At 43.9% G+C, this 13,317-nt stretch overlaps 1 protein-coding gene across 1 annotated transcript in view; it reads right to left on the reverse strand.

Annotated features, from left to right (window-relative positions):
• Window positions 1-422: 422 nt before the first annotated feature.
• Window positions 423-13,317, reverse strand: part of LOC110522892 (transmembrane protein 132C-like) — a 179,884-nt gene continuing 166,989 nt past the window's right edge. Inside the window, exons 8-9 of the mRNA XM_036977176.1 lie at window positions 3,498-3,689; window positions 423-2,804 (exon numbers count right to left, since the gene is read on the reverse strand). Of these exons, the coding sequence (XP_036833071.1) occupies window positions 1,749-2,804; window positions 3,498-3,689 (1,248 nt within the window). The 3' untranslated portion in view covers window positions 423-1,748. The remainder of the gene's footprint in view (window positions 2,805-3,497; window positions 3,690-13,317) is intronic.

Consider the following 13,317-nt stretch of genomic DNA (forward strand, 5'->3'; position numbering starts at 1 on the left):
TGGAGAGGGAACTGTGACATACACTATGAGTAGCATTAGAGTAAATGGTGGAAATACTTGTGATACTCATCATTAGGGCCAATGAGTTTTTCCTAACCACATGACCTGACCATGAAAAACTCGGGTCCCCATAGGCTAATATGTGATCAAAATTTGGTAATAGTTCTGGTGTTGTAAGACAACTCTCGGTCAGCCATGTCTGAAGTAGTACTTTAGGGATGCAGACATCACAATAACTTATTTCCCCAGCTTACTATCTGCCTGGCAGATGCACAAATGCACAAACACCAAATTGCCAATCTCATTAGAGCAGCAGTCGGTTTGTAGAAATGAATAGGTTGGGTGGGTAACTGAGTCTGGACAGATAGATAGAGGGATGAATTAAACGTCTAGACAAATGAATCAAACAGAAACAGGAGAGAGAGGTTTCACCTTTTAGTTTTAATCAAATCCAGAGGCCATTTTGAAAACGGTAAGGGATGGACATCTATGGATCTGATTGACGGGGAGGAAGGAGGGATGGGGATGGACTCGTCAGGATTTTTGCCACAGAGCGGATCACTATTCCACCTGGAACTCAGCAGCTCATGTCATTAGAGTTTAGTTTAATGTACTAGCATCCTTATACTAGTATGCTATACTGATCTGCACCAACCATTGGTTCTGGTAATAGACCTGTACTATATTCTGTGTTTGGGTTCGATGACTCAGTCTAAGTGAAATAATCTGGAGTGATTATGGTCCATCTGAAAGTGGAATAAATAGATACAAAATGTGGATTTAACAGGATGTAGCTCACCAACAGTTACGCTCACCAATAATTACAGGTAAGGTCAGAATTAAACTAATTACACAAGGAGTAAAAATCTCCATATAGGCTACAGGTTTTACCTAGACATTGGAAACAGTCAAAGGAATCATATCAACTACCTTGACAACAAAATAACAAAAGAATGTCACAAACAGCAAGTAGGAGACACTCCTGTTGACTTCTAATAATAGAGAGAAAAGGAAAGATAAGAAAAAAATGACAAAATAATAAGAAAACACACAACCTAGAGCTCAGCTATTCAATGAATGTCATGTCTTTGACAGGGATGTGTGTGAGAGAAGCATGTGTCTTATAGGGAGGACTCTACAGTATGTACACATTTATTTCTGACGGATCAACAGGAACTAAGACAGGCTTTGTCTTTAGTAACATGCATGTTGATCTCTGGAGAACAAAATTAAATGCAAAAAGGAGGACAGACTAAAGAAAGACGTTACAAAATATTCTCTCATACTCCAAACCAGTCTCTATGCTCAACTTATTTACAATTTTAATAGCTTTGAACACTTCTCTCATGGACTGTAATTGCTTAACAACATAATACACAGCAGAATAAGGAAAGTATGATTTAAAAAGTCAACAAAGAGAGCTGTGCCTGAAAAACTTATTTCATTTTGTTATCTAAAATTAAAGACAGGGAGCAGATATATTTACTAATTAAAGTGTCATTCAAGTTAAAAAAATTCCCACATATCCAATGTGGTGTAATGGCAATTTGAGTTTCCCCTCATTTCTGATCCTTGACCATTCTGATAGTAACAATGGAAACAACAATGGCTGGAACGCTCCATCTTGTTGTCATAGCGAGGTACAGTGCCAACCAATTTCAATAAACGCACCCCTCATTCCCTCCTTACTCTGAAGGCATTCGGGTGTGTTAGAGTTACTCATTCGTCCACTAAAAATACAAGCGTCTCTATACAACGTTCTTTGTAGCGTTCTCGTTCAACCTCTCCATGTAATTCCGGAGCTCTTGCGAGTCCCCGAGCTCGATGTCTGGACACACCCACTTAATGTCGTTGGTCAGTCCGAGTGCCAGTGGGCTCAGAACTGGGCATCCATTATTGGGCTTGACGTTGGAGAAGGTGGTGAATTTGACCCTCTTCCTCTTGGTGGTGGGTGAGTTGAGTGACTCGTTCCTACCTCCCGGACAGCTTCCCTGTGCACTGCTCTTCAGGGCCCCTCCATTCAGCAGCTGGCTGCCCTCCTCCAGGGTTGAGCCCAGCTCGTCCTGCTGCTGCTGCAGGCACAGGCCCTCATCCTGGCCAAGCCACACCCAGTCGTGGGCATGAGGCATTGCCTCAGGGGCCTCCAGGGGCAGCTCCTTGCTGCGGTACTTGAGAGCGTAGGAGATGCAGTTGATGAGGAAGACTAGGATGGCCAGGCAGAAGACCCCCAGCAGGGCATACATACCGATCTCCAGGTCTGTGAGGCCACGGCGGGACGACAACAGGTCCTCCTCTGTGCTGTGGCCCCGCGGCAGCTCCGCCTGGGCAGGGAACTCAGAGAACTCTCCAGGGACTCCTCCGTCGGCCAATAGCCTGTCCCCGTTGGGCCTCACCGGGATGGGGGCCTTAACCGTGGTAGCGTCCCGATTCATGATTCCAGCCTCAATGTCAGAGATGGAGCCTCCGTAGTAGGGCGCGTCTGGTCGGGTTCTGCCTCCGGGGCGGCTGTACAGCTCCTCAGCGCTGCCAAACCTGACACTGATGTTTCCTACCCCGGCTGCCAGGATGATGCGTCGCTTCGTCTTCCGGCAGATCTCTGATGATGTCATCTCTACGCGCACCAGTAACCCTTGACCTTCGCCCTTTGCCACGATAACCGGCCACTTCCACTCGGTACTGCGCTGTACTGACACCACCTGCTCGTCCAATGAGGTGGCTGTGAGCACAAAGTGGGCGGGGTCATAGTGGTCCAGAGGGGTCATGGAGCCGTCACTGAACTGAAGCCAGGCACTGATAAGAGATTCCTGAGGAACCATACATACACACAAACACACACACACACGCACACACACAGACATCAGTGCGTCACCAGTCTTGTTTTTCCATCAAAAGGGTAAACTAAACAACACTGTCTGAGTAGCGCTTCAACAAAGCCAATCTCTTCCCACATCGCTACTCTAGAACACCAACTCCCCTTGGGACATACTGCAGCTTAAAAGGAAAGAATGCTCCCTGTCAATGTAAACTGTTACTGTTACTAGACAAAAGCAACCGGTATCTGCAGGAATCACATCTTTTCATCTTTATCAAGAGAGAAAAAGAAAGAAAGAGTGAGTGTAGAAGTAATGGGAGAGAAAGAACCCCGACAGATGTACAGAGATGTTTTAATTAGCCAGATTTAAAAGCGCAGGAGAATTTCAGCTGAGCAGGAGGTCTCTGCAGCTGTTCCTCTGAAAATGTGTTAGTTTCAGAAGCAAACAGCTTCATTGAGATTAGATCAATAATTTGATGTCAGAATCTGATCATATTCACTATAAAGGATAAAATGGCAGCCAATGTGACTCCATCTATTCCAGGTGAGAAAGTTACAGTTTACCTTTATCACATATCTCATATAAACATATTGAAAATTCCCATATACAATTTCTATCTATTGGTCAACATTTGATACTGTATGTTTGGTGCAGTAGGTTGCTGAGTCATGTGTGTGTGGTTACCTGTTTAAGTTTCTGCATGACTTCCTGTGTTGTAGCCGTGGCGACGATGGCCCTGTTGCTCCCTGGGCTGAGCTGGAGGGACAGAGAGAGGCCAGAGACCAGCTGCACTCCCAGCTCTGTCACACTCACTTTGTCTTCCAGAACCCTGACCATCCGCTCAGCCAGGATCGAGTCAGACAGAGGGGACATCACCTACAACATTATACACACACATTAGTATACAGACAGACAAACATACACACACTTGTATTGGTTCAACTTCAAATATATCATTTCACATCACCTGTACAAGCACTCACACTGAAGCCAACACCATCAATAATGGACAGAGGGAGGAGCGAAGACGTCAACATGACAAGTTTATATTAACACTGAAGAAAGAACATAATGATGGAGGAACACCATGACCCAAGCTTTTTCATAATGTACATAATGTACATAATGTACAATGTATATTAATCAAGACAAGATGATGCATGTACTGTACACTCAATGGGGTCTGCGATCACCAGCTTCGCACTCAGACACACTCGGACACACACACACTCCGCCTCATCTGTCTGACTGGCAGTTCCCCGGCTCCGGGGCCTGCTGGAGATGTAAGCATGTAAATGTGAGTGATGTGTGATGAGAAGGGAAGTACTTCCATCCACTCCCATTAGGTCTGAGTCTCCTCTCCACCATCCTCCTCTGCTCCACCACCCGCCCACACACAGACTCACGCTTCCACTCCCTCCACACTGCCATAATGAACTGTCAGCACTGATCACTGCCTCATCTGAAAAGGACCATGGCCAACACACTCCTCCTCCACAGCACCATACTATTAAAGCTGCATGCTACTGGCTGCATGCTAACGACATAGCTAAACACACTGGGAACACACCGGGCCAGCTGTGTAGATATGTGTACTATGGCACCTGTAGGGCTGGGTCGAAGGTCAAACATATAAGGCCCAGGGGTCATTTGCGATCGGTTTAAGAAAGCTGGTGGTATGACAGAGGTCACTACAGGAGAGGAATTTAACATAAAAAATATATTTTCATCAAAATGAGTTTTTTTCCAGAAATGCCTTCTTGAACATGTGAACTTTCGTGTCCGTTAATAACAAACTTGTATGTCATCCTTAAATATGAATCAAATTGTTACATTACAAGCCTAGTTGGTTTAGCCACAGACAAAGGGAGGAACCTTCCCACTAGCCATGATTGGCTGAGATAATGGGTGGGCTGGACATGACGAGACATGAGTTCTGATTGGTCTGCTATGTCGCAGGCGTCTGTCTAAAACATGAGCTGCTCAGATAATCCTTGCGACCACATTTACAAAAAAATATATAGCCAAGGAGAACTGCAAAAGTGTTGCTACTGCTCTCAACAACATTGCTGCCATGAATTTAGCAGGCGCTATCGACAAAGGTCAGTGGGAAAAAGTTGAAAAGAGAAAACAAGTACTTTCTGGAGAAAGATCGTGCCATGTTGACTCGCTTTGACTTTGAAAACGAATCAGACGATGAGGAAATCAACAACAGTGTTGTTGTCATGGAAGAAGTGAAATCAGTAGACTGCCCACTGGAAAAGGAGTATGAGAAGGAGATGGAGAAAATGTGGATGTTTGATTGCAAATGCAGAGGGAGTCGAAAAGAGAACACAGAAGGCTGTTGTATAAAATACCCGTCTCCGGATTACATCTTCAAACTAAGGCTAACAATGGCCATGAAGCAATCATCCATGTAAACGGCTAAGAGTCTAGCTACATTTCAGATATTATGCGTTTCTAATTTTGACAAAGTCATTTTCATTGCAAGTTGAAGCCTACTGTTAGCTAGCCACTCTAAGGCTTCATGCCACAATGACTACTGCCCTGTAGCACTCACTTCTGTAATCATGAAGCGCTTTGAGAGGCTGGTTATGCACTCCATCCTCCCAGCACCCTAGACCCACTCTCAGCACCGCCCTAACAGATCCATAGATGACGTAATCTCAATTGCTCTCCACACTGCCCTCACCCACCTAGATAAAAGGAATACCTATGTGAGAATGCTGTTCATTGACTACAGCTCGTCAACAAGCTTAGGACTCTAGGTCTGTGCACCTCCCTCTGCAAATGGATCCTGGACTTCCTGATGGGCCAACCCCAGGTGGTGAGGGTAGGCAGCATCACCTCTGCCTCGTTGACCATCAACATATGGGCCCCACAGGGGTGTGTGCTTAGTCCCCTCCTGTTCTCCCTGTTCACCCACGACTGCGTTGCCACGCAATACTCCAACACCATCATCAAGTTTGACAACCACATGATGGTCATAGGAGGCCTGATCACCGATGATGATGAGTCAGCCTACAGTGAGGAGGTCAGTGACCTGGCAGTGTGGTGCCAGAACAACAACCTCTCCTTCAACATCAGTAAGACCAAGGAGCTGATCGCAAGCACGCCCCCATCCACATCGACAGGGCTGCAGTGGAGCAGGTCAAGCTTCAAGTTAGTCCAAATCACTAAATACTTCAAATGTTCCAAACACACGCACACTGTCATGAAGAAGACGCGACAGCGCCTCTTTCCCTCAGGAGGTTGAAAAAGTTTGGCATGGACAGTCGAATCGTCAAAAAGTTATACAGTTAGTTACCTGTAAACTTGATCCAAACATTTCAAACAACTTTCCCAATCCAACTTTAGGTATTTTTAAATGTAAATAATGTATCAAATTTAAGACGGAATAAACTGTATTCAATACCGGAGGAAAACAAATTGGAGCGAGCTTTCAGGTCACGCGCCTCAACCACAACAGTACACTTCACTCGACCCTCGTTCTGAACAGGGCTACTTCTTCATTTCTCAAAGGAAAAACATCAACCAATTTCTAAAGACGTTTGACATCCAATGGAAGCAATAGGAACTGCAAGCAACTGCCTTAGAATTCTAGATTCCCATTGAAAACCCATTGAAAAGAGAGTGACCTCAAAAAAATAATTCCTGGATGGTTTGTCCTCGGGGTTTTGCCTGACAAATAAGTACTATGCGTATTCTAGCTTCTGGGCCTGAGTAGCAGGCAGTTTACTTTGGGCACACTTTTCATTCGGACGTGAAAATAGTGTCCCTAGCCTTAAGAAGTTTTAAAGACTACAACCACTCAAGCCATAGACTATTCTCTCTGCTTCCGCACAGCAAGCAGTACCGGTGCATCAAGTCTGGCACCAACAGGCTCTTGAACAGCTTCTATCCCCAAGCAGTACAACTGATAAGTAGCTGTCAAAATGACTACGCGGACTGAGTTAACCTTTGAACTTTATTGACCTTTTATTTTAATTTCACTGTCTCTATGCACACTCGCAGGGCCCTACACACTTAATCCATCACCTACTCACTCACACATAATATGCACGTACGTTTATACTGACTCCACACACACACACTCCCTCACATACAAGCTGATTCTACTCTGTTTATCTTATATCCTGCTGCCTAGTCACCTTACCCCAATACATATCTACCTTCCTCACTGTAGTGTCCCTTCACATTGTGAATATGATATTGGAACTGACCCTGTATATAATACTGCTTACTTACTTATTGTATTCTTCAAATATTTTTTTTTTTCTAGTATTACATTGTTATTGATTATTGCATTGTTGGGTTTTGAGTTTACAAGAAAGGCATTTCACTGTACTTTTGCATGTGCCATAAAAATCTTAGCTGGCTGGCATTAGCTGGCTGGCTCTCTAACTACATGTATGATCTTTGTAGTAATATTATTAATATCTCAGAAAACCATTTGCATTTCTAGGTGTAGCCTACTGTTAGCTAACTAGCTAACATTGAATCCATTTGGTTAGCTTTAGCTACCTGCAGATACATACTACACCATGTCATGCATGGTGGCTAGCTATGACAATCTGCTTGTATTGCTTCTATATGGGTTGGGATTATTGTTCATTGTTCAGCTGGCTAGCTAGCTACATGTCTAAACAAAAGACTCCACTTTGCCAGATGGTTACATGACCCATAAACTTAGCCAACTGTGTCTGGGGGTGATTATGGCCATCTAGGCGAACAGATTCTAGGCAATAGAGACCCATCCACTTAGATATATGTTATTGGGGAGAGGTTATAGCCTCTCTTTCACATGACCTATCAATTTAGACAAGTGTGTTCCTGGTTAAGCCTCATCTAATAATGATCAAATATTTCTATCTGGAATTGGTCTTTCACCATTTTGGTATTTTTATATTTTATTAGGAAAGCAGCATCTACTCTTCCTGGGGACCACACAAAACATGAAACATAACATAATACAGCACATTAATAGACAAGAACAGCTCAAGGACAGAACTACATCAATTAAAAAAAGGCACACATATCCTACATATCAATACATACACACACACACACACGATCTAGGTCAGATAGGGGAGAGGCGTTGTGCCGTGAGGTGTTGCTGTATCTGTTGTTTTAAACTATGTTTGCTGTTCATTTGAGCTATAAGAGATGGAACAGAGTTATATGCAATGGTAGCTCTATATAACTCTGTATGCTTTCTTGAATATGGGGACTGTGAAAAGACCCCTGGTGGCATGTCTGGTGGGGTAAGTGTGTGTGTCAGAGCTGTGTTTAAGTTGACTATGCAAACTATTTGGAATTTTCAACACATTAATGTTTCTTATAAGAAGAAAAAGTGATGCAGTCAATCTCTCCTTAACTCTTAGCCAAGAGAGACTGGCATGCATACTATTTATATTAGCCCTCTGATCACAATGAAGAGCCTGGGCCAGCTGCAGCTTAAATAGGTCCTTGCAGCACTCGACCACACGACTGGACAATAATCAAGATAAGACAAAACTAGAGCCTGCATGATTTGCCACTGCAGAACACGCCTGACTCTCCTCCACCAGTCATACAAGGAGAATGGTCTAATGTCTTCCATCAACAAGAGAGCTAGCCCAAGCAAGCACTGGTTACAACTGAAGCATGAGGACTTGCAGCAAGTTGTGAACATCAACAACTATGCAAAGGATAATGAATAGTATGAACAGGACAGAAAAACTTTGATGGAAGGCTGCTGCCATGTGACAAAAACAGAGGTGGGGCGTCTCCACAAGGAATCGATGACAACACTTGGTATGTAAAGCATAAACAACACATTCTGATTGTTTCATTTACCACCAACGTGATTGGAACTTCTTTTATTGATCTTGCATTTTTATAAAGTGTAATTTTACCTGGAGTTTTTCCTTATTGTAGTCAATTCAAATTAAATGTTATTTGTGACACGCGCTGAATACTACAGGTGTAGACCTTACTGTGAAATTGTAACGTTCGTCGTCTTCCTCTTCTGAGGAGTAAGAGAGATCGGACCAATTTGCAGCGTGGTAAGTGCCCATTTTAATAAGACAAACTGAACACTACAACAATAACAAAGTGACACAACCAAACCGGTCCCGTGTGGTAACTAACACGGAACGATAGGGGCAACGATACACAGCTGCCTCTGATTGAGAACCATACCAGGCCAAACACAGAACTCCCAAAACATAGAAAAAGGAACATAGACAACCCACCCAACTCACGCCCTGACCATACTAAAACAAAGACATAATAAAAGAACTAAGGTCAGAATGTGACAGAAATGCTTACTTACAAGCCCTTAACCAGTTTTAAGAAAATGTAAAATATTTTTAATAAAATCAAAAACTAACAGAAGAAGATTACATAACAATAACGAAGCTATACACAGGGGGAGGTACCTAGTCAATGTGCGAGGGTACAGGTTAGTCGAGGTAATTTGTAAAGTGACTACAGTATGCATAGATCGTTAACAGAGAGTAGATGCAGTGTAAAAACAAAGGGGGTGGGTCAATGTAAATAATCTGGGTGGACATTTGATTAATTGTTCAGCAGTTTTATGGCTTGGGGGTAGAAGCTGTTACGGAGCCTTTTGGTACTAGACTTACCATGCGGTAGCAGAGAGAACAGTCTATGACTTGGGTGGCTAGAGTCTTTGACAATTTTTGTTCCTTCCTCTGACAATGCCTAGTAAACTCAACAAAAAAAAGAAACGTCCTCACACTGTCAACTGCATTTGTTTTCAGCAGACTTAACGTGTAAATATTTGTATGAACATAACAAGATTCAACAACTGAGACATAAACTGAACAAGTTCCACAGACATGTGACTAACGGAAATTGAATAATGTGTCCCTGAACAAACGGGGGGTCAAAATCAAAAGTAACAGTCAGTATCTGGTGTGGCCACCAGCTGTATTTAATGCACAGCATTGAGATTGCCTGCAATCACAACAAGCTTAGTCAGATGATGCTGTGAGACATAGACCCAGACCATGACGGACCCTCCACCTCCAAATCGATCCCGCTCCAGAGTACAGACCTCAGTGTTTTTATTTATTTATTTTATTTCACCTTTATTTAACCAGATAGGCTAGTTGAGAACAAGTTCTCATTTGCAACTGTGACCTGGCCAAGATAAAGCGGAGCAATTCGACACATACAACAACACAGAGTTACACATGGAATAAACAAAACATACAGTCAATAATACAGTAGAACAAAAGAAAACAAAGTCTATATACAGTGAGTGCAAATTAGGTAAGTTAAGGAAATAAATAGGCCATGGTGGCGAAGTAATTACAATATAGCAATTAAACACTGGAATGGTAGATCGGCAGAAGATGAATGTGCAGGTAGAGGTACTGGGTTGCAAAGGAGCAAAATAAATAAATAAATACCAGTATGGGGATGAGGTAGGTAGATAGATGGGCTGTTTACAGATGGGCTATGTACAGGTGCAGTGATCTGTAAGCTGCTCTAACAGTTGATGCTTAAAGCTAGTGAGGGAGCAGCAGAGAACTGGAAGGAAAGACAACCAAAGGAGGAATTGGCTTTGGGGGTGACCAGTGAGATATACCTGCTGGAGCGTGTGCTACGAGTGGGTGCTGCTATGGTGACCAGTGATCTGAGATGAGGTGGGGCTTTACCTAGCATAGACTTGTAGACAACCTGTAGCCATTGGGTTTGGCGACGGGTATGAAGCGAGGGCCAACCAACAAGAGCATACAGGTCGCAATGGTGGGTAGTGTATGGGGCTTTGGTGACAAAACGGATGGCACTGTGATAGACTGCATCCAGTTTGTTGAGTAGAGTGTTGGAGGCTATATTATAGATGACATCACCAAAGTCGAGGATCGGTAGGATGGTCAGTTTTACGAGGGTATGTTTGGCAGCATGAGTGAAGGAAGCCGATTCTAAATTTAATTTTGGATTGGAGATGCTTAATGTGAGTCTGGAAGGAGAGTTTACAGTCTAACCAGACACCCAGGTATTTGTAGTTGTCCACGTATTCTAAGTCAGAGCTGTCCAGAGTAGTGATGCTGGAAGGGCGAGCAGGTGCGGGCAGTGATCGATTGAATAGCATGCATTTAGTTTTACTTGCGTTTAAGAGCAGTTGGAGGCCACGGAAGGAGAGTTGTATGGCATTGAAGCTCGTCTGGAGGGTTGTTAACACAGTGTCCAAGGAGGGGCCAGAAGTATACAGAATGGTGTCGTCTGCGTAGAGGTGGATCAGAGAATCACCAGCAGCAAGTGCAACATCATTGATGTATACAGAAAAGAGAGTCAGCCCGAAAATTGAACCCTGTGGCACACCCATAGAGACTGTCAGAGGCCCTCCGATTTGACACACTGAACTCTATCAGAGAAGTAGTTGGTAAACCAGGCGAGGCAATCATTTGAGAAACTAAGGCTGTCGATTCTGCCAATAAGAATGTTGTGAGTCGAAAGCCTTGGCCAGGTCGATGAATACGGCTGCACAGTAATGTCTCTTATCGATGGCGGTTAAGATGTCGTTTAGAACCTTGAGCGTGGCTGAGGTGCACCCATGACCAGCTCTGAAAACAGATTGCATAGCGGAAAAGGTATGGTGGGATTTGAAATGGTCAGTAATCTGTTTGTTAACTTGGCTTTTGAAGACCTTAGAAAGACAGGGTAGGATAGATATAGGTCTGTAGCAGTTTGGGTCTAGAGTGTCACCCCCTTTGAAGAGGGGGATGACCGTGGCAGCTTTCCAATCTTTGGGAATCTCAGACGATATGAAAGAGAGGTTAAACAGGCTTGTAATAGGGGTTGCAACAATTTCGGCAGATCATTTTAGAAAGATAGGGTCCAGCGAGAAAGAGAGGGAAACGCTCATTCCTTCAATGATAAACACGAATCTGACCATCACCCCTGGTGAGACAAAACTATGGACTCATTTAGTGAAGAGCACTTTTTGCCTGTACTGTCTGGTCCAGCGACGGTGGTTTTGTGCCCATAGGCGACGTTGTTGCAGGTGATGTCTGGTGAGGACCTTCCTTACAACAGGCCTACAAGTCCGCAGTCCAGCCTCTTTCAGTCTATTGTGAACAGTGAGTGCTGATGGAGGGATTGTGCGTTCCTTGTGTAACTCGGGCAGTTGTTGTTGCCATCCTATACCTGTCCCGGATGATCAGCTGTCCGTCCTGTCTCCCTGTAGCGCTGTATTAGGCGTCTCAAGTACGGACATTGCAATTTATTGCCCTGGCCACATCTGCAGTCCCCATGCCTCCTTGCAGCATGCCTAAGGCACATTCACGCAGATGAATGATGACCCAGGAGATGACCCAGGTGTTTTTCAGAGTCAGTAGAATGGCTTCTTTAGTGTCCTAGATTTTCATAACTGTGACCTTAATTGCCTACTGTCTGTAAGCTGTTAGTGTATTAACCACCGTTCCACAAGTGCATGTTCATTAATTAATTGTTTATGGTTCATTGAACAGGCATGGGAAACTTTACAATGAAGGTCTGTGAAGTTATTGGATTTTTTGGAATTATCTTTGAAAGACAGGGTCCTGAAAAAGGGGCGTTGCTTTTTTTGCTGAGTTTATATAGGATTCAATCTTTACCTGTTTGGTGGATCGTCTGAGGGCATAGAGGGATTTCATATACAGTGGTTAGAACAAGTATTTGATACACTGCCGATTTTGCAAGTTTTCCTACTTACAAAGCATGTAGAGGTCTGTAGCATTTTTAGCATAGGTACACTTAAACTGTGAGAGACAGAATCTAAAACAAAAATCTAGAAAATCATGTGCATTTTATTGCATGACATAAGTATTTGCTACATCAGAAAAGCAGAACTTAATATTTGGTACAGAAAACTTTGTTTGCAATTACAGAGATCATATGTTTCCTGTAGTTCTTGACCAGGTTTGCACACACTGCAGCAGGGATTTTGGCCCACTCCTCCATACAGACCTTCTCCAGATCCTTCAGGTTTCGGAGCTGTCGCTGGGCAATACGGACTTTCAGCTCCCTCCAAAGATTTTCTATTGGGTTCAGGTCTGTCCTCCCCTCAATACGGTGCAGTCGTCCTGTCCCCTTTGCAGAAAATCATCCCCAAAGAATGATGTTTCCACCTCCATGCTTCACGGTTGGGATGGTGTTCTTGGGGTTTTACTCATCCTTCTTCTTCCTCCAAACACAGGGAGTGGAGTTTAGACCAAAAAGCTCTATTTTTGTCTCATCAGACCACATGACCTTCTCCCATTCCTCCTCTGGATCATCCAGATGGTCATTGGCAAACTTCAGACGGGCCTGGACATGCGCTGGCTTGAGCAAGGGGACCTTGCGTGCGCTGCAGGATTTTAATCCATGACGGTGTAGTGTGTTACTAATGGTTTTCTTTGAGACTGTGGTCCCAGCGCTCTTCAGGTCATTGGCTAAGTCCTGCCGTGTAGTTCTGGGCTGATCCTTCACCTTCCTCATGATCATTGATGCCCCACGAGGTGAGATCTTG

This window comes from Oncorhynchus mykiss, chromosome 5 (assembly GCF_013265735.2).
Source record: "Oncorhynchus mykiss isolate Arlee chromosome 5, USDA_OmykA_1.1, whole genome shotgun sequence".
Lineage (NCBI taxonomy): Eukaryota > Metazoa > Chordata > Actinopteri > Salmoniformes > Salmonidae > Oncorhynchus > Oncorhynchus mykiss.